Source organism: Channa argus, chromosome 7 (assembly GCF_033026475.1).
Source record: "Channa argus isolate prfri chromosome 7, Channa argus male v1.0, whole genome shotgun sequence".
Lineage (NCBI taxonomy): Eukaryota > Metazoa > Chordata > Actinopteri > Anabantiformes > Channidae > Channa > Channa argus.
In genome coordinates, this window is record NC_090203.1 from 10,980,003 (window position 1) to 11,004,921 (window position 24,919).

General features: G+C 38.6%; 4 protein-coding genes across 6 annotated transcripts; 3 read left to right on the forward strand and 1 right to left on the reverse strand.

Moving 5' to 3' along the window:
* The first annotated feature begins 31 nt into the window (after positions 1-31).
* zgc:174888 (uncharacterized protein LOC558116 homolog) lies at positions 32-2,977 on the forward strand. The gene is made up of 5 exons (XM_067510570.1): positions 32-576; positions 884-990; positions 1,402-1,473; positions 1,784-1,930; positions 2,197-2,977. The coding sequence occupies exons 1-5, from the start codon at positions 564-566 to the stop codon at positions 2,542-2,544; spliced, it is 687 nt and encodes a 228-aa protein (XP_067366671.1). The 5' UTR covers positions 32-563; the 3' UTR covers positions 2,545-2,977.
* Positions 2,978-4,741: 1,764 nt separating this feature from the next.
* grwd1 (glutamate-rich WD repeat containing 1) lies at positions 4,742-9,353 on the forward strand. Its single transcript, XM_067510567.1, has 7 exons — positions 4,742-5,013; positions 5,109-5,226; positions 6,284-6,443; positions 6,556-6,766; positions 7,330-7,475; positions 8,014-8,205; positions 8,756-9,353. Exons 1-7 carry the CDS (start codon positions 4,791-4,793, stop codon positions 9,062-9,064), a joined length of 1,359 nt encoding a protein of 452 aa, XP_067366668.1. The 5' UTR covers positions 4,742-4,790; the 3' UTR covers positions 9,065-9,353.
* Positions 9,354-10,057: 704 nt separating this feature from the next.
* cdc42ep5 (CDC42 effector protein (Rho GTPase binding) 5) lies at positions 10,058-12,869 on the reverse strand. Of its 2 annotated transcripts, none has more exons than XM_067510568.1 (2): positions 12,709-12,869; positions 10,058-11,950 (listed from the first exon to the last, which is right to left on the reverse strand). In XM_067510568.1, the coding sequence occupies exon 2, from the start codon at positions 11,946-11,948 to the stop codon at positions 11,028-11,030; it is 921 nt and encodes a 306-aa protein (XP_067366669.1). In that variant the 5' UTR covers positions 11,949-11,950; positions 12,709-12,869; the 3' UTR covers positions 10,058-11,027. The 2 variants fall into 2 exon arrangements, with proteins under 2 accessions (XP_067366669.1, XP_067366670.1); XM_067510569.1 differs by having other exon boundaries at positions 10,058-11,972; positions 12,709-12,864.
* A 2,699-nt stretch (positions 12,870-15,568) lies between these two features.
* Positions 15,569-24,717, forward strand: leng8 (leukocyte receptor cluster (LRC) member 8). Of its 2 annotated transcripts, XR_010914932.1 has the most exons (16): positions 15,569-15,985; positions 16,551-16,680; positions 16,968-17,102; positions 17,320-17,397; positions 17,591-18,020; positions 18,183-18,354; positions 18,431-18,601; positions 18,763-19,008; positions 19,093-19,257; positions 19,378-19,666; positions 19,857-19,958; positions 20,081-20,149; positions 20,227-20,356; positions 20,443-20,650; positions 20,739-23,135; positions 23,378-24,717. XR_010914932.1 is itself a non-coding variant. In XM_067511754.1 (15 exons), the coding sequence occupies exons 1-15, from the start codon at positions 15,945-15,947 to the stop codon at positions 20,899-20,901; spliced, it is 2,529 nt and encodes an 842-aa protein (XP_067367855.1). In that variant the 5' UTR covers positions 15,569-15,944; the 3' UTR covers positions 20,902-24,717. The 2 variants fall into 2 exon arrangements, 1 of the variants encoding a protein (XP_067367855.1); XM_067511754.1 differs by having other exon boundaries at positions 20,739-24,717.
* The last annotated feature ends 202 nt before the right edge of the window (positions 24,718-24,919 follow it).

Sequence of the window (24,919 nt, forward strand, 5' to 3'; positions counted from 1 at the left end):
GAGGGGCAGAAACTTAATGTGAGCAGGCGAGAGCGCAAAGCACTTTCACTTTGAGGATACAGAGAGTGGCCAGAGGGAGAGACAGAGAAGCAGAGCCCAGTGTCTCTGCTGCTTTATCCATTAACCAGGGACAGGGGAGTGATTCAAATTAGTCCATTTAGGAATATTCTAGGTCAGTAGTGAAAAGGGTAAAACGAGATGTAGAAAATATATAGCAAAAAGAAGGGAAAACAAACAAAAGCTTTGATAGGGAAAGGCTGCAGCCACTCAGGCTTAAGTGGGAAAATCCAAAGTGAGAGAGTAGGATGGCGTGAGAGGATAAATCTGGCATTTTTTGGAAAGTACCAAAGGAACTCAAAAGGAAGGAATGTCTAAGGGATGTCAACAAGAAGACTGAATGTTAAGCAGTGAAAGCGAAGACACAGCAGCGTACCCTGTATCAAACGACCTCTAGAAACCACTGAGGAGGAAACTTTACAAAGGCTGACAGAGAAACCCGTCTGCAGAGTGATTTCTGTCAACTAGAGAAATGGAGAAGTGTCCATACTCAGAAAGATAAAAGGATGTCACTGCCAGGTGAGTATAAAGTGTTTGTTAATGCTTTTTGCAAACTTTCCTCCTGGGGTGTGAGGGTAAATGATGCAACATTAGAACTTGTTATTATACTGGAAGTGCAATAGGCAGTTTTACGTAAAACTGATGCTGCGCTGGTACATTTAATATGTGTGTCGTGTTGTTTTCTGCAGAAAAAGATAATTGACACAGGAAATGATGTAATGTGTCTTAGTAGGTATGCTGCGTTTGAACAAGCTAGAAACCACAGAAAGTTTCCAGCAATTATTTCAATGCATTCTGCGTTTCCTTTTGCTCACGTCTCAAACAGTTTTGCTGTTGCTGTCACTCCTGACTGTCCAGTGTGGTGGATGTGAATTTGACTTGGAAGGTGTGAAAAATATTAAAATCACTATCGACTCTAATCCGACTGGATTTGTAAGTGAAAAACTTTTGACTGTGCTGATGTTTTGGGTTTTTTTTTTTTCCACTGAAACACATTCTCTCCGTTCTTTTGTCTCCATATTAGGATTTTTTTTCTGTTTTAGTTATCTTTATAGAAAACTCAATCACTTGTAATTACTGTATTTAGTTAGTTATTGAAAACAACGTGGTCGAAGGTGAAGCAGTCTCATGTTCAGATAACCTGCAAAGTTATTAGGTCACAAACAGTCACACCCGGCAAGTAGATTTTGCAGTATTATGCAGTCTCACCTCTTTGGACTTCTAGTTCAATTGTTTTTACAGATATTATAATTATGCATGAGTCTTCACAAACTCAATTCAATATTATTAGGTTAGAAATATTATTTAATTTCTTAATTGTTTGTACTTTGTGTTTCCTTGCAGCGGACAGTATTTCCTAAAGATTACAATGTAGTGCACCACTACTCCAAAGATATGCTGTGTAACACTGATCCGGTGAGTGTCTTATCAGATAAAGAGGGGGAGTGAGCTTTGCAGTGTCTTCAATTGGCTATATGTCTAAAGTCATCCGTTTTTTATCATCACCTGCTTTCTGAAATTAATTTTCAATTAATTTAACAGAATTCGAGTTGGGTTTCATTAGAGGTTTTTGAAATTCTCAATTACGCTAAAGTCTGTTGTATAGTGTAGCCTTTGGCCTTGCTTGAAATTCTGTTACTGATGTGGTTTTTGTGGTGATTTCTCATGTTTTCTGCCTCCTAAACTTAATGTGGGGGTTGTTGTGTTGTTCCACCTTTCCCTGCAGTGTTGTGTGTTCCCTGCTGCAGTAGTCCTTTTAGACTCCTGGCATGTGCTCCTCAGAAACCTCTGGGATGAACACTTAAATTACTCTCTAATCCTCGACATAAAGCAGACACTGGATATAATTATTAGAAAGAACGAAAACACAGAGGTATTGTTTTTTTTTTTTCAAACTTATGCAATATCTTATTATAGGATTTGCTTTAGTTTATTGAAGAACTATTAAAGGAAAATCATCAGATGCAAACGTGATAAAACATTCACTGGTTATTTTTCATGTGGTTGCTCAGTGCATTAAAGTAAATGTCTGAATTTTAGTTTCAAACTAGAATTTATTTAAAAGTATGTTCATCTCAGTTGTGCTTCTGGCACCTTGCTTACTTTTATCTTCATTAGTTCATTGTTTTTTTGTTGCAGAGATTCCAGGAGGAGACGGACCTGGCCCTGTTTCCAACATTATCCTCCTCTCCAGAGGACCTCCTCAAGCTAACATCAGAACTTTTTACTCAGTGGCTTGACTTTGGATGCTTACCTTTGATTGAAACTTGCACACTGCCCACCTTGACCCCTTCAGTTGAGAGAAAGGACTACGGGCCGGTGAGGGCCAGACTGTTGACCACCCGAGCAATCGGCAGTGGAGAAGACAGAGAGTCTGAAAAGATAATGGACATTACACAGCCCATGTCCAGGGGTATTCCTCTATCATATTCTGCTTTCTTCTGGAGCCCCTTAATATTTAGACTCTACTGGTGGCTGCTACCATAGTTGCAAAGTTGAAAAGGATCTTTTTGAAGATGATGCACACAAAATGCAAGACATTTGTTGGCACTGAATGAGTGTCTGTTTGTAATGTAGTAAGCTTTGGGAATATGAAGTGACATGCACAGGTTGCATTTAATGTTCAAATATCTATGTTCACTGTCCAAAAAAAGCTCTGTAACAACTGATATCACAGATAATATATATAATAAATATATATAAACGTATCCTCTCTAGAGCATGTCCTAAACTCCAGCTAGCTATGCTCTTCATGCTAACAAGAGATAAATACTGAAAAAGCCAATGCACATAAGTTTCGCCTATTGATGTGGAATTCATCACTGTTTACAATGAATGTTATGTATGTTAGGTAAAATGTTACAGTCTATGGTACCGTCTACTTTTGTATATTGGTGTAAATTAAAGACATTTAAATATTTGCATTGTTTTGGTTTAACCTTTTTGGATATAATATCCCAAAGGTTGTAGGAACACTATATTTAAAGTGGGGTTACCTGTTTATCATCAGAGATTAAAAGTAAAAGTATTTTTACTCAAGTACTGGGTACATATTTAGGTACTTAAATGCCTTTATTTTGTTCCACTTTCTACTTCTACTTGACCCCTGTTCAGAAAGAAATGTACTATTGAGTCAATTACATTTATCTGAAAGTTAATATTTTACATCGGTGCAGATTTAGAAATTCTTAAATGGCAAGACATTTTCAGAGTGGCATAATGAGGCATAATCCCATTGGTGTGGTTGGGTGAATGGGGAGGTGGTTGGGTGAAGGAGTTTCTAAGTAACTGAATGTCAAAACGTTTTTAATTTATTTATTCCTTTATTTTCTAATCTATTTAACCAGGTAGATTACATTAAAGTTAGATAATTCTCTTTAAAAGGAGACCTGGACAAGATGACAGCCTAAGGTTTCAGACAGTACAATCCAAAACGAAATATATACTATAAACATTTTAATAATCACTGACCTTTCTCTTCCTTCTTTCAGCGATTTAACAGCATATGGACATATTTGTTACTTTATTTTACATTTACAGATTCAGGAACTGATCAGTTTGGGTCAGTTGCCTCTGTTTTATGTGTAACATATTATGCATTACTACCAAAATTCTACTACAACTGTAAATTGCTGAAGATGTTACAGTGAACAGTGCTAACTTTTGTATGATTTGTGAATGTAGGCCTTTTTATTTTAAAGTGAAATATTTGAGTATGTCCTCCGCTACAGAACAAGAGCCATTTCCATTTTTTTATTCTGCAAAAGTGATAATATTTTGTTCATAATGTAGCCATAGAAAACATTGGCCCACATTCATTTGAGCATAATCCCTACAGCCAACTCTATGGAGAAATCCTTAACAACTATTTTGTATATACTCTGATTATACTCTGATTTTTTTTTTTAAATGAGAGAAGGAGGATTGGAGCCCAGTCAGGATCTTGATGAGACATAAAATGTCCTACTTTTTTATTATGGGAACAGACTTTCACTTCATGTTTGCACTGACTTTCTTCCCCCTGGATTTATGTCATTATTGGGATGGATGGGGAAAAAATTACTGAAGCATACTATAAATTACCAGGAGGAGAAAAACTTTTGGACAAAATACGTAGACAAATATGAAAAAAAGGCTGAAATGCTAAACTCCTAAACTGTGGACAGCGCTTTCTTGTGGATTATGCCAATTTCTCGTACCGTTTACTGGAAAATTCTTTGGCATCTGGAAGTGGGACTGCTGCCAAAATCGTGTTTCCCATCAGTGGTATAGGGGAAAGTGACCCAGTGGCAGTACCAGGCTGTGCTCCTGCAGGTGTTAAACACTTTAGCTTCTGGTAATAAATGCAATTTTGATGAGTCACAGTGTGGGAGACCCTGTCCTGGGTCAGTGTATGAATTAGTGCTGGCATGTGGAAGTCACTCATCTCATCTGATTTCATAAACATGTTATTCTCATGAGGAGAGGAAGACAACCCTGAACATCCTCTTACCTTCCGCTATGTCTGGTCAGAAGAACAATCATGAATATTCAGTTGTAGTACTAACCAGCAAAGAGTCTAATCTTTCCTGGCAGCGCAGACACTGGCGCCAAAGGAACCAGCTGAATTCCCGTAAACGAGAGGAGTGACAGGGAGAGGAGGGACAGGGGTAGTAGGGGAGGATTGGGGAGTGACAGACTGCAGGGTGTTTAAACCACGTGGTCGGAAGTAAGCAAACTCCGTCTTTGCCAAGATGTCTGCGCCCGATGAAGACACGTTTGCTGAGGAAGGCGGCGAGATGGAGGAGATGGATGAATCTGGCAGCGAAGATGATGAGGGGGATGTCATGGAGGATGAAGGAGCGGACGAAGAAGCAAAGAAGAAAGTGTACGTCCCCGGGATCGAGCCGCTGCAAGCTGGAGAAGAGCTAGAGATGGACCGGTCTGCGTACCGCATGTATCATGAGTGCCAAACAGGCGAGTTCCTTCTCAGTGCCGCTACTGTTATCCGTGCTGCTGGCATCGTGTAGGACCTATAGGTTGAGCTCTGTGTTTTTCTTGGTAATGTTTAGGCGCCCCGTGTCTGAGCTTCGACATCCTGAGGGATGGAGATGGAGACGGCAGGGAGCAGTTTCCTCTGTCCATGCTACTATGTGCGGGCACACAGGCGGACACAGCACTGAGCAACAGGTCGGTGCAGACCTCCAGACAAAACTCAAAGTTTTACTGGTATTACTTGATGCTAATATTATGTGTCAGTTTTAAGTGCATTTACAGAAGTACTGTATTTAAATACTGTTTAGAGGTACTTTGAGTCTTTTTTCCCTTTCTCTTCTACTACACCACATTTCAGAGCGACAGATGCTGTTGCATTAAAAATGATCATGTTCAAATGTAAAACAAAGCAGCTGATGAATTGTGTTTTGTTATACATCAAACGAATATCACATACAAATAAAGCTGAAATAATGGCTTAGTCTAGTAGACAATTACTGGACATTTAATAATTTCTAATTTGTCAAGTTAACTTTGACCTTGATTAGTAAACATAGGCCCAATATGGTTTAATAGTGTTTACAACTGAATTTTCAGTCCATATGTTTAACAGGTGTGTTAAACATTCAGTATTGCCTGCTTAAAATAAACATTTGAATACACTGTTCTGTATTACCTGAATTGTTTTTAAACCTTCTCAAATTAATTTAAAAAAAATGTTGCAGTTTCATAAAAAGAGTTATTTTCTCCACCTCAGGTGTAAAATGTTTGTTAAACTTGAATGCATCTGCAGTGATTATATAATAGTCATAGGGGACATGTTTGGGTACTTTTACTTCAACACTAGTTTGTAGTTTGCACTGATTGTAAGTGCACTTTAGTAACATTTTTAACACAGGACTTTCGATTGTAATGAATTGTTGTTACAATGTGGCTGTAGTTGTTGTAAAATCTCTAAATACTTCCTCCAGCACTTCAGAGAGCTCCTTTACCCCAAAATTATTAGGCATGGCACTAGTAGAAGAAAGTTTTTTTCATTTTATTTAACCTTATTTAATAAAAATAAAATGTTTTACACAATAAAAAGCAAGTATTCGGAAGTTTCATTTTTAGCATTTTTTAAAGTACTTTATTATTAAGGGTCAAGTAGGTTTGCATGAATATTTTACAGTCCAAAATGTCATGTAATTTTTCATTTATTGTTTTTTTTTGTTTGTTTGTTTTTTTTAAAAATCTTTTTACCTGCGTACAGACTTATTGTCATGCGCATGCACAACCTTCATGGGACCGAGAAAGAAAAGGACGAGGAAGAAAGCAGTGATGAAGAAAGTGATGAGGAGGAGGATGAAGATAAGAAGCCACAGCTAGAGCTGGCTATGATGCCCCACTATGGGGGGATTAATAGAGTCAGAGTATGATGAATTTTAAATTACACCCCTGTGTGTTCATTAACAGGCTTTATTTTCCCATTTTTACTAATAAAGATTTAATATCCTAATAATTATTTTGTTTCTTCATTTCCAGGTGACTCGGCGAGGAGAGCAGTCATTAGCTGCGGTCTGGTCAGAGAAGGGACAAGTAGAATTATATGACCTCCAACCTCAGTTGGAAGCTGTCCACAGTTCTGCTGCCATGGCAGCTTTTATCCAGCAGCAGAAGGAAGCCACAGCGCTCTTCAGTTTCTCAGGACACATGTCGGAAGGTTTTGCAATTGATTGGTCACCTACAGTACCTGGTGAGTCAGTCTTTTACTTGTACTTGTTTTACTTGTCTGCAGTGAACTTTGCAGACAGAAAAGCTACTTACATACTTTCTGGCTTAGTCACTTGAATGAAAACAATATGTTGTGTATTATAAGTGTATGTATGTCTCGAGACACCTTGTGAACTTGCTTTGCTGAGAATAAAATAAGTCACTACCCAGTGTTATGCCCTCACTGTTATACAACATCAGAGGACTAAATAGTTTTTAATGCAAGAAACAACCAACCTTTCCATAACATCCATTTTTTTCCTGTTGTTATCCAGAAAAGTAGCCTATAAACGTTAAAGATTTTTAGACAAAAACAGTTATATTGTGGATGTAAAAACTTCACTAAAACCCACATCAGGTAGATTTATTTGCCCCTGGCCCCATTATGTACAACTTTTCAATATGAAACTGAAGACAAAACTAACGAGCACTATGATTAAACAAATGCCTTGTAAACTAAGAAGAAGACTTTAACCTCAACTTAAAGTGTGTCATGGCATAGCTATGTGTCCTTTATCCACATATGTAAATGTATTTTCTTTACAGGTCGTCTTGTCAGTGGAGACTGCAAAAAGAACATCCATGTGTGGGAACCGCAGGAACGAGGAACTTCGTGGCAGATTGACCAACGACCTTTTAGCTCCCACAGCAAGTCTGTGGAGGATCTGCAGTGGTCACCCACAGAGGCTACAGTAAGTTTGTAGACAGTATAATGGTGAAATATTGGGTCAGACTTTGGTGGTAATGAGTGCTCAGCACTGTCTCCCCCTCTAAACATATGCATACAAAGCATTAACTAACAAAACATTGTTAGTTAATTCTAAAACTAATCTCAGAGCTGGAGTAGCCAGCTAAATAGTATAAGACTGAGCTCAGCACTGTTTTACAGGTGCTTGTTTGGAGAACAGGGTGTGGTGATGGAAAGGAATTATACAGTTACCTCTGTTGTCTTTTGTTTGTTGCAATGTGCTATCACTATTTTGTGAGCAAGAATTACAGATTAGAACACGTTATTTCTGTTTGTTTTTGCTTGGAAGTCACCAAACTAGTTTTTGGCATGTGCACATACACCCTATAGTCTGATGCTGATTGACACCTAAAGAAAATGCTGTATGTCTTTGTTAGAATTAGCCAATAATGACCTAGTTGTATTTGTCTTGTAAAAGTTTAATCCCAGATTTAGAGCTCAGTATTCAAAGCTTGGAATCTGTACGTTGTCTTTTGTCCTAGGTATTTGCGTCTTGTTCTGTAGATCAGTCTATTCGTATCTGGGACATTCGCGCACCACCTAATTCAATGCTCTCAGCCAACGAAGCTCACTCATCCGATGTCAATGTGATCAGCTGGAACAGGGCTGAACCATTCCTGCTGTCAGGAGGGGATGATGGCCTTCTGAAAGTGTGGGACCTGCGACAGTTTAAGGTAAAACTAACAGCCGCTGTTTAGCTAAAATCATTTAGTAATTATCAACTCATGAAGATTTCTTACTTGTTTAACTGAAAGGGAACATCTTAGTTCCCATAGATCAATGTGTGTCAACAAAACAAATAACCTGCCGTTAGTGCTACATGGGAAAACACTATTAAAGGCTGTACCGTTACACCCCACATAATTGCACCTTAACATTTTGGCAACCCCACCTACCAAATTACATTACTTGCATATTTTGCCTGTGACGCGACAGTATGAAATTACTGCATCTGTTTGTGGCAGTCATTGTTAATTAGACTTTAGCTTGTCGTGAAAACAATAGTTAAAAGTTTTGGTAAAGATTAATTTGATGTCTAGCCAAGAGTTATAAAGGTTTAATTAATGTCAGCTTATTCTTCCAAAGCACAATTTCTTGTTAAAATTTAAGCAAAAAAAGTAGGAAACTCGGGTCGATGTATTTTTGAATAGATATTTTGAAACTCGATGTCATGTGATCAACAGGTTTGAACACTTCATTGTTCTTGTTGCATTTTACCTGCAGACTGGGCGGCCTGTGGCGAATTTCAAACAGCACAGCGCTCCCATCACATCCGTGGAATGGAACCCTACAGACTCGAGTGTGTTCGCTGCCTCAGGAGCGGACGACATCCTCAGCCAGTGGGATCTATCTGTAGAGTCTAGTGACGTAGGTGCCAGAGTGGAGGGGGTGAAGGACTTACCCCCTCAACTCCTATTCCTGCACCAGGGTCAGTCAGAGATTAAGGAGATTCACTGGCACCCGCAGATGCCTGGTTTAATTGTCTCCACAGCTCTGTCAGGATTCAATGTATTCAGGACAATATCTGTGTAGCAAAGCCCTGTGTGTATGTGTGTGTGTGTGTGTGTGTGTAAGAGAAGTAGATGACTTTGCATTTAGGTGACTGGTTCAGCATATACAGCTTAATGAGCTGTAAACTTATGTTTCATCATTAAGAAGCTTGTAATAATGTACATAATTTAGCTGTGTAGCTTTTTTTTCTGACCAGGATTAACCAACATATGGTGTTATAATTTTTACTACTGAACTTTCAGTATGTAAGTTTTACAGATTTGTTAAACATTTAGGATTGCATGATTCAAATAAAACATTTAAAACCAGAGTTCTGTTTTACCTGGATTGTTTTAAAAGAAACTTGCACTCTAAAGAAGGAAAGTTTGTAATTCTTTAAGAATTGACTATACATAGGTCTACTACTCATTATAAAACAGAGGTTCAACCATTTTCTCTGTATGAAGCAGTAAATTGTGATGTCATACCATTTTATCAGTGATATGTATGGTGTCACATAACTGTAATATTGGCCAAACTAAAATACAACAAATGACTAAATGTATAAAGAGAAGGTAATTTAAATGGCACGTATAATCTTTTTATAATTTTTTTGGCACCGAGATAAAATTATTGCCATCTAATACAACACTCCTGTAAAAAAAATTTCACTTCATGAATGTGTTATTTTTATTCTGCTTAACCTCACTGATTTAAATGGAATGGAGTGAATAACTATGTAATGCAACACAATTCAACAGCAGCACACAGTCCAGTCAACAGCTACTGTATATGACAGCTTTACCAAAACTGAACCTTATTTTCAGGGAGAATGTATTTTTTTTGCAGGACTGTTTAATATTATATTATGGTTAGCCAGACAACTGCCTACTTGGTGTATAAATCATAAATAGGTTGATTGAACATATTTGATTTTGTACACATGTCCTGATTCATACTGAATAGTGAACTGTTTTCTTTTTTGCTCTGGTTTTGCCCTGGAGTCATATCCAAAAAAAGTAACAGCCAAGGCTGTTGATTGTTTTAAAATCCCAATAATTGTTTTATTGTTTTCCCTGTAATCCTTATAAAATCACATGTTAGAGTTCCAACCAGCATTTTCAACAGATGAGCATAATGACGTCTTGCCCATTTACAGCATGATGAAGTGAAATGCATTTTTTTCAAATACAAGCTTTATACAAACAAAAAGCATGTACAAAATACTCCGCTGGTCATGAGTCATAATTTGACCTTTACATCCCATGATTGCCTTTGCATTTTAGGATCAGTCCCGCCCCAAGAAAGATAAGTATAAAAAAACATGCAAATTAACTGCACTGAGTCCGAAACACAGAAACACTGTCAGATTGAAATGTGCCAAATTCACAGTAATCAACAACCCATAACTAACTATATTTTCTGACAGTGCCTCTGTGGACACGTTTTTTCAAATGTATTAAACATCAACATAAGATGTGGAAACTTGTAATAAACATGCAATATAAGAAGAAACAATTAAGACACTGATATAGCACAGGGTAAAATAATGTAAGTGTACAGCTTCCTTTAAGGCACTATAATATAAAGCTCAATTAACACAATACGTGCTGTATGTGTTTTAGATATCAAATATAAGATGTCATAAACCTTAACAATACAAGCATCATTCATTTAGCCTGAACCAAACTTTTCACTAAAGCATCAGTTTCAAAATAAATCTTCCAAGTGAATGAAATAAATCAAAGTGCTACAAACCTTTCACTGTGATGACTATTTCACTCTTTTTTGATGAAACTTCAGCACATCTGTTACCCTCGTGGGGAAAACATAAAATGTCTTTCCTGGTCGACCAACATCGTCTTATATCTCTAAGTCTTCCAGTTTGCATTCAGATATGTATGTCTCCCATTTAAATTACACTGCAGTGATGACTTAAAAAAATACAGTATACTTGAGTTACTTGACAGCAAAGATCTCTTTCATAGGAAACCATGTGTACCCCCTATAGACCAATTTCATCATCAAACTCATCTTCAAATGTGTAGCCACGTCCTACTTCCTCTTCCTCCTCTGAATCAGTCTCTGAGTGGCAGCTGTCGACTCTCCTCCTGTCCAGGGGGGTGACTCCTTCATACTCTGAGCTATGGGATGAAGCAGGACTAGGGGGCAAATCTATGTTGCAATTGGTGAACTCAGTTTCACCTCCACCTACACACGTGTCAGCCCTCTCGTTCTCACCTCTCGTAGGACTATGATACATCTGCATATTCTCATCCCTGAGGTCAAAGTCTTGACCCTCTTCTTCTTCAGATGCCTGGCGAATGATCTCCTCTCGTTTGTCACTGAATCTCACTTTTGGTCTTAGCCCCTTTGGTTTGATCCCATTACCATCTGGGATCTTGCTGTCTGAAACCTGGTTTTCATCCAACCCTACCAAGTTCTTCCCATTTAGCTCATTCTGCATGTTAACAGACATCTGCATATCCGTTTTTCCCTGCTTTGTTTCCAATGAGGATTTGTCATTTTTTAAACGGAAAACATTGTCCTCATTGGCATCAAACCCCAGTCCGTCCATCACCCCTAGTACATCTCCCAGCATAGATGGGCCAAGATCCAAGTCCAGGTCCAGGGTGAATGAAGACACTGACCCTGAGTGATGAAGCTCACTGTTCTCAGGGCTTCCTGGGGCATCTCTATGTAGATCACTGTAGTTGATTGCCACTTGAGGTTCAGCAGCTGGCATAATCCCTGGACTCTCCAAGTCAGGGCTGGTCGGACTCGGGCCAAGAGTGGACAAGAAGGAGGTGTCCCCAAAGGCATCGCCTCCCCTTCCAATGTGCATGGTGTGGCGAAAGTCACCAAGTGGGGCTGAAATCATGGTAGGGTCCAGGCGAGGGGCTCGGGAGGATTTGTGAAGTGGCATGACTGCAAAGAAGAGAGCAAAATACTAAAGAAAGGTGGTGAATTATAATTTATTTAAGATAACACAGAATGAACTGATATAACACTCTGAGAAAATGAGGCAACAAATAAAAATGAATGGCAAGTCTCCTGATAAGACAGGACAGTGTGTTGTGCAATTTGTGGGAAACCACTGAGCATTCTGGCACTGGTGCGACTTTGAAGGCCATGCTGAGACTTGCTATAGAAGCACACTAGAGCAATGCTTGCACATAGTTTTCTCTACCCTAAGGTATGTATGTGGACAATAACAAGGCTTTCTTTCTCGGGAAAAACCTGAATTAGAGCTGCTGGCCTTTATATGTAAATATCAGCATGAATAACGTGTTCCTGTTGAGGCAAACAATGCAACTTTTTTACAATAGTAGTTGGTAGCCACCTTCATTATGTTAAACATCATACATGCAAATGTGTATAACCTAACCTTTAAATTAATATATATATATGACAAAAGAATTCTCTCTGGTTGTACGTGTGTGAGACACACAGAGAGAGAGCTATATGGGAGGGGAGGGGGCTTAGGTTATAGGCCTGGCCCCAACCCTATTTATCTATAACAATTACAGTTATTTGTATGATAGTTTAATACCTAGTTTATGACTTGTACAGAGACCAGGCGAGGGCAACACTGACTGATCATGCAGTGCGGAAAACAATGTAAAACTCAACTAATAAATTTACCTGAGCGCGCGCAAAACATTCAACAAGTCTGGAAAACTTACTTTAAAGCGTATGTTCAGGTTTTTGGTTGGCTCCCTCCTCAATATCTAGCTTTTTCATTAGGCGTTCTGCTTTCGCTGCCCTCTCGACTTTTCCCTCGCTCTTTTTCTCGCTGTCGTTTGTCTGTGTGAAGTTTCTTTTTTTTCCAAAGGGATGGGCAATTGTCGAGGAAGTGACGACGCTTATTGGAAAGAGCTGGATGAACGTGCTCTCGACTCTGACAAACACCGGTACATATAAACGAGCGGGCACAAGTTGATACTTAAAAAAAAATATACACTGCGAAACAAGTTTTTTGATTAAATCACAGGTTAAACGCAATAGTTTATGAGAGCTATGCGTATTTATTCAGTTAAACGTATCAAACTGTAACTGTGGTGATTTTACCTGCTGAATACATTTGCAGATTATGATAAAAGCAACACGTTTTTAAATGTTTCAGTAATGTCTGCATTTCATTTATTCGTGTAGTCATTCCATTATGATTTTTTACTAAGTTGTATTTTAAATGTAAGACTCATGAAATTGTAGGCTATATATTTAGTGTTACCAAATATTAGGAAACGTCTGAGAATTAAACCAGATTGGGTGCTTTGTCACCCATGTGCAAACGTTTTGCCCAGGATTGTGTTTTTAATACTTTATACGCACCAGTGGAGGTCACAAAATTTGCTATAACCTATAGCCGTTTTTGTTTTCATGGACAAATTTTTGTTGTTGATTTTGATTTTTTATGAGATCTGAAATGATGAAAAATAATCTAAAGTAGGATGGAATTTTTAACAAACACGTATGATCTAGAAACAAGTCAACTCAAACTGAATTTACAGTCTCCAAAATGCATCTGTATTTTCCAGTATATACTATATTGGAAATCGTTACTGTATTATTTAGCAACGTGAATGTCAAAATGCTGTTTCAAATTCTAAAAACACTGGAATCTACATCAAAGGTTTGTAACTGCTGAATGTGAAGTACTTCAAGGTTGTCAAGATCCTAAGAAAAAAATACGCTAAAATGACTCCTTCAGTGGTGGCGCCGTTTAGCTGTTTCCAGCGTATTGTGTTTTTAATTCCTGTAAAACAGGTCTGGTTAATTTGACTCTGAAATTATTGTGAATTTGTGCACGTGACTTTAAACAGACTGCCATTATGCTTTGCTTTTTATGGAATGCAGTCTGTGAAATAACCCTCATGTTGCGTAACTCAGTCAACAACACTACGTTTTTAACGGGTGTCATTCTGTTGAATAATTAACCCAACATTCATTCATTCATACATTCAGCATATCAGAAAACTTATATAGAAGTTGAAGTTGGGTCAACAGCAAGAACGGAGTACAGCTGCTTTTTAGGAGTCATTATTATCCAATGTCCTCCCCTGACTGAAGGAAACGCAAGTACTACAGACCCCAGGTATTCGTGGAGACAGGCAGTGAGTCATTGTTTGTGAGAGCCTCCCTAGATGCTAGTCATATTTGTGATATGATGTAACCAAAAAGACAACAATGGCAATGACAATGGGAACAAATGATTCATTCAGCAGGCACATAATTACATTTACTCTGAGAAATTGACTGTAAATTAAAGTTTACTCAGCATTTTATTTATTTGTAAACTGTGCTCGTGAAATCAGATCATGCTCAAAAAGTAACACATTTCTTTTTATTTTTAATTTAAAAGGACGGTTTTAGTTAATTTACCTCATAAATAGATTATATAGTGTGTAAGTTAATATTATAAAGCTTGTATGATACATTTAGACAAGATTCAAGGATATGATTGATTTGTTTAATTTGGTCCGAGTAGGATTATATGCTTAAAAAGACTTGAGACCTGCTTATCTCTAAAGTGGAGCATAAATATTCTTTAACAGTTGTATATATTATTTTCACATCCAAACGAATCCCCCCCACCCCCACTCAAAATTTGATGGGTCAATTGTGGGAGAGACTTTCTCACAGGAAATTACTTCCTCCTACACACAAATACACATCCCCTTACACACATACACTTCGGTGCCACAAATACACATCCTGTAGCTGTGTCAAATGAGAGTAAAGAGATGTTTTTAAGGTTTAAATGAGCACAAACACACATATATGTACATATATATGAGTAGGTTAGGTGAATTTAAAATGCAGACCCCCAGTTATCGTCATAGTAAAATGGTTTAAAATCCGTTTTACTCAAAAAATCATTTTTACAACGCATTGTTACATGGTAGAATGAAGAGATATATTATATATTATATGGACATTAGAGGTGATTGCAGTATTATGAAGTTTTCTATTCTTTCTAGCTAAATTCGGCGGTTAATTTTTGAGAAATTGTGCCCCGTGTTTCGTCTTATAGGCTCTAAAATCCGTCCCACTTGTCTACTGAATGATATACTTACCTTTATTATTATTATTAGAGCCTTAGTATATTATTGCTTGTAAATGGCGTTTTGATATGTTTTATATCTTGATGATGTTTATACTCTTTTAAATCGATGACGCAATCGATGACACCATCAAAGTCATCACATAATTGCCTATGAAGTTTTTGCCTAAGGCTAACTGGCTTTGAGGTTACCAGTATATGAGGAAGCGACATTTTGTTTCAGCTATTTCATCAAAAACAGTAAAGCTTTTTTCAGCTTTGCTTGGAAAATTCTTTCAGCGCCGGAACATTCAGTGCATTTTCTTTTTGAAAAGGCTTTTTCTAGTTGTGATTGACAGGCAGATGGCTGCATACGATTGAGCCCTAAACCTACACTCGGCATCTTATTGGTGGAGTTCATAAGGGGCAGTGAAGAGTTGAGTGAATTGCCGCTGCAGATTAGCCTGCGAGGATGTACTCAGGGATTTCAGACGCGTAAAACATAAGGGAGAAACGTCACTTGACCAGTTTTACTTAAGCTAGCTGCCATTTTGTATCACCACGGTCCGTTCAGATAAAGTTAGTCGTCATGGAAGCAAGAATTAACTATGTGAACCTTTGCGTCATTTTTCTATGTATACCTTAAATTCAGATACATTAGAGTTTGACTTATTTGCATATATAACTTCTATACATTATACGCTCGGTTGTTTAGTTGTGATCAGATAGTTGATTGTTGTGTTGTGCTTCATCTTGTTTACCATTTTCTGTGTAGCCGTAGTGTTCTAGCTAACGCTAACAACGGTAGCCAGCTAGCTTAATTAGAGAACTGCTGTCCTGGCGTTAGCGTTCTAAAGCTAACAAATCCGTGGCAAAATGGCGGCCAACACGACACAAACAACTCCTACAACTAACTGGTAGGTCACACTTAATACCTACAGAACACCACCACGATTGGGATATTAGGTTAATCCAACAAATGACAGTGGCAATCATTTCCATAAATATGGCATTGTCTGGTTAAAGTAACGTTAATGCGTTTGAATCTGAGTAAACCATAACAAGCTAAGCTTGGGTTTTTGACAACCGTGCGTTTAGCACATCTAGCTAAATACAGGCCGTGAATTAAAGGCTATCCTGGTAACGTTAGCAATTCAATGCTAGTAGTTAACGTTATAACGATATTTTATGTCACTTAAAATTATATTTCATTATAAATATAAATATAATATATTAACATCTTTTGATGTTAATAAAGTAATGTTATCAGACACTTGGTATCTTTTATATCCGTTTATCTTAACTGATACGTTGTCGTTTTGTATGCTTTTTTGAAACGAGAAACGAAAAAACTACTTAAGTTATTATATACGTGTTTTGTCTATTTTGACAGTCTTCTCAAGGAAGTAAGGTTTTTAGTAACACCGTAATATTTGCGTTTTTATTCAATACCATTGACTAATGTTTTAATGTTGTTGGCAGGTCCTATGGTGCTGCCGGAGATGGCCAGGTTCATGAAAACCCTGAATGGGAGAAAGCAAGACAAGCACTAGCATCAATCAGCAAGAGTCAGAGTTCTTCTAAGACTACTCAAGCCAGCAGGACCACTGAGGTGAGCTTATGTCTTTTTCGGTCTTTCTATCTATGCTAAATTTGGCATTGACATTACTATGAGATGATCCAGTTACAACCTGAGGGCTTAACACAAAAAACAAAAAATACCATTGTTACCAAAAACATCAAGTCTGGTCAGTCCAGTCCAGTTTAAAATCTCTACCAAACCAACAAGTGGGCTGCACAATCCGCTGTGGCAATGAAACAAATACTTGGTGCATTGTCTTGTTTTGTCCCTGAGTTTCTATTGAATATGATTATAATAGTGCACATGTGTTATTACAGGCTGGTCAGTTTCAGCCAGGGGTGACCGACTCTGCTGCCGTTCAACAGCAACAGTACTATCCATGGTACCAACAAACACAGCAGCACTATCCTGGATACACATACCCTTATAACTACTACTATCCTATGGGTGCTGTAAGTACATAAATTAATGTATTTATAAATATTTACTTATCAATGTGTTACCACAGAAGCGTTTAAGACAAGCGATGGGTTTCCAGTGCATCAACACTGTTAATGCATCAGATTTAATAAATAATGCTAATATGTTGTAATTAAGTTCTACAGTTTACACAGATAGGAAATTTAAAGTAATTTCAATGGTTTTTTTTTTTCCTTTTCTTTTTTCCAGTTTGGGGCTGCATATCCACCAAATCAGTATGGTGTACCCCCAGGACCATACCCAGGAACGCCAACCTCTAACGGACAGGTACATTATAAGAATTTTTTTAGGAAAAGATACATTCTTAGCTATTTAGGCACTCCCTTATTACAGTCACTATGCTTATGGACTGGGTTTGATACTGCTGCTTTTGGTGTTGAAAGCTTCAGGCTTTCCAGAGGAATTTCTGTAAATTTTTGTTCATTTTCTACTGCTTTTTCCCTTTCTTTTTTTTTTATAGCCTCCTCCAGTGCCTGGAATGGAAGACCAGTCCCCCACATACCCCTCTCAGCCACAACCTCCTCCCCCTGCTACTCCCCAGCCACCACAGAGCCCTACCACCTCTGAGAACCCCCCCCCTCCTCCACCCCCACCTATTCCTCCCCCACCCAACTCCCAATATCCCCCTCCTCCATCACAAAATGCTTATAGTACCAACAACTCCATGCCATATCCACCTGGTGACCCCAACCAAATGCAAGTTTACAATCATTCCCAGGGAAGATCTAATTATGGCCAGGGTTTTCAGGCCCAAACCAGCTATCAGGTCTCTCAGAATAACTCCCAACAGCAACAGCAGCCAGGCCAGTATATACCTGGGCTTGGCAGAGGAGAGGCTAACAAAAACAAAAACCAGAAACAAGGACAGCAACTCTGGCACCGCATGAAACGTAAGATTTGCTCATTTTCCTAAATTGAATTACTCCAGAGTACACATTATTTCTGTTACTCTTTCCATCTTGTTTCAGATATGTTTAAAATAGCTGTGACAAAGTTTTAGTTATAAGTTTTTATTCTAAAGATAATTCTTTTAAAAAAATGTTTCCCCATAGAGGCACCTGGGACAGCATCTGTGAAGTTCAATATTCCCAAAAGGCCTTATCAGGTTCAATGTTCTCCAGTCTCCAATCAGCCTTTCCCTCCAGGCGAACAGACTTCTGGATTGAATCAAACGCCTTCTTCCCCAGCCACTGCCGGTGCTGCGCCTGGGGTTGGCCAGACACGGTGAGAACTGATTTCCACAGATTTGACTCCTTTTTAATTGTGAATAATATACAGACTCAAAATTACTTCTATCCAGACCCCAGGACTGGCCTCAAGCCATGAAGGAATATGTGCAGCGCTGTTTTACAGCTTGTGAAACGGAGGAAGACAAAGATCGCACAGAAAAAGTACTGAAGGAGGTCCTGCAGGACCGGTTAAAGGATGGCTCAGCTTACACCATTGACTGGACTCGTGAGCCATTACCAGAGTTAGTTTAATAGTGAATTGTTAAAACAAAAGTGTTTTTTATTTTACATTTCTTTGCTCTGTACTGTTGCAGCATTTTGGGAGTTATATTATAAAAGATATACCATAAATTTTTTACAAGTTGGACACACATTACATTTATTAATTAATTTATTTTTTAAGACTAAAGGTCAAGCAATCTCGTTGGGAAGCTGTTCCACCCCAGAGGCCATCAGATATTTCAATTAGCCGTGTTGGAAGTACAGTGGCTGCAGCTTCAAGGGGCAGAGGAGGACACAGATTGGGCAACTACAGGAATATTTTTTCTCAAAGGAGTCCATCTTCTAGTTCCTCCCATTCCTCCTCTCGCTCACCATCCCCCTCTCACAACCGAAACAGGGACCGCAGCAGCCAAAGGCACAGGCGCAGGTTAGATACTTTTTCTCCCCTTCGTTTTCTTTAGTGACATTTTTGTGTCTTTCCTATCTGAATGTGTTCTTTTTATTCTTACAGTGATTCTGGCTCACATTCAGACAGCAGCATCTCTAGTGACCTCCGACCTCAACTGTCAAGGCGAAATCAGAAAGGAGCTCGTGGTCGTGGTAATGACAGGGATAGGGGACGCGGAGGTGGAGAGAGAGGACGGGGAAGAGGCGGAAAGGCCAACAGAGGAAGGCGGTAAGTAATTTTTTCATCAGTCACTGTTCTTGATGAGGCCTTCAATGTATGTTTTTGAGTTTTTGTTGGCTTCATGTCATGGGTATAGCTTGTAAACACCATTGCCCTTTATTATACTAGGAACATGGAAGATTCCAATGTTGGAAAGAAAAGAAAAGGGGGGAGTGCTGGGCTGGATTTCCATGACCCCAACAGAGAAGCCAAGAAGCAGAGCAGAGCAGCTCGTTTCCACAAGCAGCTACGTTCAGAGCCCCTTGTTCTCTCTATCAATTCACTTGACCTACCTGATGGAACGCAGGAGAGCCTCAGCTGGGAAGATTGCCCTATTGTGGGAACGTGTCAGGACATTACCAAGTCTTACTTGAGGCTCACCTGTGCCCCTGATCCCTCCACTGTTCGCCCTGTGCAAGTAGGTTGTTGTCATCCTCTTTTTCCTTGCCTTTTTGATGTCTTTTTACTCTAGCTTTGACATCAGATATGCAGCCTCTTCCCACCGGCATAGAAACTTTAATGAGTAGATCGTGAATTTTCCTGGCGCCCAGCATCACAGAGCATCATGTTTTAAGGTTTGATCTGTTTCTGGACTTGTTTCGACCCAGGTACTGAGAAAATCTCTGCAGGCTGTGAAATCCCACTGGAAAAACCACCAGGATTACACTTATGCCTGTGAACAGATGAAGTCCATAAGACAGGACCTCACGGTTTGTAATCTTTATATTGGGTTAATTTGTTTTGTTATTTTCTTTTTTCCTTTTTTTTTTTTTTTAATGACTGCATCTAACTGGGTTAAATTTTTGTTTTTGTTTTTTCTGTCACTATGCAGGTTCAAGGAGTTCGTACTGACTTTACAGTGGAAGTGTACGAATGTCATGCACGCATTGCACTGGAAAAGGTGAGTCACTGGAGGAGTTGGCTTAGCTGAAAGTGACTGTACATTTTTAATATTGGCTTAATATGTGTTGTCTTCAGGGAGACCATGAAGAGTTCAATCAGTGCCAGACTCAGCTGAAGGCCCTGTATAAGGACAATCCGTCAGAGAACATAGGAGAGTTCACAGCATATAGATTGCTGTATTACATCTTCACTAAAAACTCTGGAGGTATGCTGCCATTTTTTTAAGTCACAGTTATGCATCACATAAATGTTCTCAACTGTTCCATTCATTGCTCTCCCACCACTCCCCAGATCTGACCACTGAGTTGGTGTATTTGACCCCGGCACTGCGGGCAGATGGGTGTGTGGCTCATGCGCTAGCGCTCCGTGCTGCCTGGGCATTAGGAAATTATCGCCGTTTCTTTAAGCTCTACCTGGAAGCCCCGCGCATGGCTTCATACCTCATTGACAAGTTTGTAGAAAGAGAAAGAAAGATTGCACTTCGGGCCATAGTCAAAACGTGAGTCACATTCTAGAAAGATGTATTTGTTTATTTATATCCTTTCAATTCATGCGCTGATCACTTTTTGTTTTGCATCTCTCCACAGGTTCAGGCCTGACTTGCCAGTGCAGTATGTGCAGTCCACTCTGGGGTTTCCATGTTTAGACTCTTGTATGACATTTCTTACTGGGCTAGGTGTCACCTTCACTCCCTCTGAACCCAAAAAGATAGACTGCAAAACCAGCACAGCCTCTTTGGCTGCCTCCTAGGAGGGTGGGAGGAAGGGGAGGGAGGGGGGGGGGTACAGTAAAGGGAGACTCTTAAGGGACCGTCATGGATCCTTACATATTTCATGCATTGCACTTCAGAAACCTGTCAGTCCAGATAGTTGTATCAGACCGACACTTAGGTTAGATCAATTGAGAAAGATAGATGCTATCAAGACCTAGATTTCAGATGCAATAATATTCTGCCACAGATGAGAACTGTTTTGACCATGAGGGGAATATCCGCACACACAGTCATACAGAGACTCATAAGTTAACTCAATGCCCAAGTTAGTCCACCACATTCATGATGCCAGAAAAGAGTTTGGATTTGAAATTATCATGTATTCTCAGCCCTTAAATACCCCAACATCACCCAACACAACATGATCAGGGAGGTGCTTACCCTCATGGTTCGTGTTCCTTTACCACCATCAGATGTCAAAGCTAACAGTGTTCTGTTATGTTTTTCCTTCCTCAAGTCAACAGCTCCTAGATTTGAAGATTCAAGGCTTGTCAATCCAAAGGGATAATGCTAACAGCTCTTCAAGTCATTCATCAAGCTCTCTGCTGCATGAGGTCAAGTCCTTGGAATCTGGTCACCGTTATTGTTCCTTTTAGAGACTCTGAGATGACGTGATGAGAAGATGCCAGCATTTCATCTGAATGAAGAGGTGGTGGTTTGTATGTCCAGCTCTCCATCCCGTTTGCACAGTGTATCTACAGTCAACTGTTTTCCTGTTCCTTGACCCAAGCCACGTGTCTTGTGATAGCAATGGACTAAAGTCGTGTTCCTGATTTGATTAATTAGTAATTAATCACCGGTCACAGTTGGAAGATGGTTGACCAGAACTCAGAAGAAGTCTTTCCGTAATGAGCACTGACTTTGTATGATAAAGGAAACAGGAAACCAATGTTCCTTCATCAAGGTTGTAACCCTTCTCCATATCCTGGAACCTGTGCTCCTTCTTCACAATCTAAACATCCAGAGGCAGAGGTTCCTGTCCGTTCCTGTAATTCAGCACCATCAACACAGCAAAGCGCAGTGATGAAGCCCATCTATCATCAGCTGTTACGCAAAAGTTAAGGATCATCATCTTCATTTATGGCCGATGGTAACGTCAGTATGGTGGCGCATCAAGGAAATGTGGTGCTACTACACAATGGAATATCAAGTGGTTTGTATGCTCATCTGGTTCTGGTTGGTAAGAGATAAAGGACTAATCTGGAAGGAGTTGGAGGATGGCATGACTATTTCGCCTTTCTTCTGTGTTAAATGTATCGTGTCTTGTGTTTATTTGACGTCAGTATTGGCTTTATTCTTAGCAAGTGAAGGGGAACAATTTGGTGGCTGCAGTCAGCTTTATAAGCACCTAAAGGTTTATATTGTACAAAATGAATTAAGTATCATTACAAAATTGACAGAATGCTAAAAGACATGGTCAGTAAGATTCAGAAATGTCATTGCACATGTTCGTGCGGCTGCGAGAGTATTTAAATCCAAATATGATTTAAACTCTTGTAGACAGGAAAAAAGAGGAGACTAGTAATTATTAGTGCTTTCTTTCCTTTCACTTTTAGCCTCATTTTAGTACCAGAACAGTTTCTCTAGGAGGCAGTGGAATTAGGGTGTCCTTGATCCATTTATCTTCAAAGGTTAAAACTTTTTAGAACCTATTGTAATATTGGTGATGTTGCACATTTTTCTTAGGCCATGAATTGAAAACGTTTGTCACAACAATTGATATGGTAGTGATTAGAAAGCTCGTTAAATCAAGAAATGTAACCAAAATGTTTATCATTTGAAACCTTGTGCAAAATGATTATGGTGAAAACTGAAAATCCAGGATAACATTTTTCTCTTTGATTTTTGAGTTTCTTTTTTAATTTTAACAGTATTAGGCCTGAAGTATTTGACACTGGTGACCAGAATACAGGGGAATGCAGGCTCACTGTACAGTCCAGACATTTACTTGCCTACAGAATATATTTTTGTAAATACTGTATGATATTGCTGTGATTAGTTTTCAGTTAGAGCTTGGGCTTTGTTTTTTCTTTTCCACACATGGGTAAGTTTGATGTCACAGAACTCAAAATATCTTTCATGTCAATTACACTCAAAGACAGACGGGTCTGGATTGATTGTGTGCTATGTCTTTATCTCAGTGCAGTTGCCAGTTGTAGTTTTTCCTGGTTCAGTCTGAAATCATTGGCACAAGTTCTCAAACCATGTTTAGGTGAGATGTCTTGGTAAAATTCCAGAGATAAGAAATTTTTAAATGGTCCCTTAAAGCCCCATTTGTGTCAGGCTGTCAAACCTGGATTATCACCTTTCTTTTTGAAACCGTTTAACCATTTTTGCAAATGTTTTGTAATGACGATGACAACACATTTTCTTTCTTCCCTCTTCATCTGTCTGATCCCCTGTCCTCTTTGCTTCTCCCTCCTCTCACTCCCCAAACCCTTCACACACCACCAGACTTCTCATTCTGCAGCTTGTAGCACTGCTGCATTGCGGGAGCACATGGAGTGATAAGTGGGCGAACCTCCTCCAGACGCCAGCCGGAGAGAGTGAATTGTGAGCAATCCAAGTCTTAGTTTGACCCACTCAAGTTGAAGCTACACAGCTGATAGAATATATGGGATCCTCACATAGTAAAATGTGGAAAATGTTCTGCTGCTAATGTGATTTGATGCTAATCCAAATATTTAGAAATGTTTCTAAATGTTTCATGATGCTTTAGTTTCATTATTACATTACGTGATGATTGACGGTCACCATGTGCTGTTTTGTTTGTCCAGATGCATTTACACTTTTATACCAATACACATACAATTTATATGGTAAATTTTATTTATTTTTATTTTTCTAGGTTTTCTTTAATTTTTCATTTTCTTGTAGTTAGAAACCATAGTTGTTTAAAAAAATGTATCTGGACATACAGAATTATATATTAATTATTCCTTGACATTTAGTAATTTATTTTTTCTTAGATAAAGATTTTTATTTTACAAGTGCTGGTGTGTGCTCCCATGAAAAGAATTTCCTTTTGATTTCTGTGAATGTGACGAGCTTGTTGAATGTGATTGTTCTTTGTTTGCCATAGGCTTGTTTAAATGTAAACCTTTTACACAGGGTCAAAGTATGCGCATCTGATGTCTCAGGTTGAAACAACCCAGGATGTTTGCTTTATTTTTTTGTAATAGAAAATTCACCTCAGACAACTAACAACAGCTTTAATTTGTTTCTGTTGCGTTTTTTTCTCTCCGATGCTCAAATCACATTTTCAGTATTTTTTGCTCCCATGTTACTGTATCCCCATTATTCTTTGTAACTCCTTCCTCCATATTTCACTCTTGAAGAACATCCATGTCAATTTTGTCTCTCTTTTTTTTTCTTTCTTTTTTTTTTAATTTCCCTTTTGAAGTAATCTTTATTTAAGTTTCTTCTCTTGATTCTTAAATTTTTTTTTTACTTTCCCCTGCATGCATCATCTCCCCTCTTCTGTTCTTTCCTACAAATCTCTAACCAGTATTTCTCCTCAGTTGTCCTTCTTGTTGTTGTGTTTTGGGTATATTTATGACTGTTTTCTGTCTGCAGCTAGTCACTTTCACTAGTAAGTATTGTATTGTCTGCACTGCTTTAATAGTTTATGTTGCAACTCACTAACAACTGAAGGCAAAGTTTTATCTGCAATGCCCTCCTCCCTGTCCCTCATTTCTTCAAACCTCTACAGATCTGATAAACTGCCAATTTGTAAATATTGTGTACACATTATCTTTTGAAAAAAATCTAATAAAATTCAAATATAAAGGGTACCTGGTATGAATATTTTTAAATGAGAGTTTATAACGCTAATTAGAAAAAATGGAATACAAGATATAAATCACTGAATTGAGCCAAGATCACATGGATTTTTTTTTTTTTTTTTTTATTTGAAATGTCATTATGTAGTGACAGTTTTCAGTTACACTGTAAAACCATAAAAATAAAATAACCTTTTTTATATAAGGGTATTTA

What these genes read in the sequence shown, in the direction of transcription:
- zgc:174888 (XM_067510570.1), top strand. An exon ending in ACTCTAATCCGACTGGATTT is followed by an intron (nt 991 to 1,401) that starts GTAAGTGAAAAA and finishes GTTTCCTTGCAG; the next exon opens with CGGACAGTATTTCCTAAAGA. An exon ending in TGCTGTGTAACACTGATCCG is followed by an intron (nt 1,474 to 1,783) that starts GTGAGTGTCTTA and finishes CTTTCCCTGCAG; the next exon opens with TGTTGTGTGTTCCCTGCTGC.
- grwd1 (XM_067510567.1), top strand. Translation starts at nt 4,791, where the DNA reads ATGTCTGCGCCCGATGAAGACACGTTTGCTGAGGAAGGCGGCGAGATG. An exon ending in GGGGGATTAATAGAGTCAGA is followed by an intron (nt 6,444 to 6,555) that starts GTATGATGAATT and finishes CTTCATTTCCAG; the next exon opens with GTGACTCGGCGAGGAGAGCA. An exon ending in GGGACCTGCGACAGTTTAAG is followed by an intron (nt 8,206 to 8,755) that starts GTAAAACTAACA and finishes TTTTACCTGCAG; the next exon opens with ACTGGGCGGCCTGTGGCGAA.
- cdc42ep5 (XM_067510568.1), bottom strand. Translation starts at nt 11,948, where the DNA reads ATGCCACTTCACAAATCCTCCCGAGCCCCTCGCCTGGACCCTACCATG.
- leng8 (XM_067511754.1), top strand. Translation starts at nt 15,945, where the DNA reads ATGGCGGCCAACACGACACAAACAACTCCTACAACTAACTG. An exon ending in ACTCTGGCACCGCATGAAAC is followed by an intron (nt 18,021 to 18,182) that starts GTAAGATTTGCT and finishes GTTTCCCCATAG; the next exon opens with AGGCACCTGGGACAGCATCT. An exon ending in CCATAAGACAGGACCTCACG is followed by an intron (nt 19,959 to 20,080) that starts GTTTGTAATCTT and finishes GTCACTATGCAG; the next exon opens with GTTCAAGGAGTTCGTACTGA.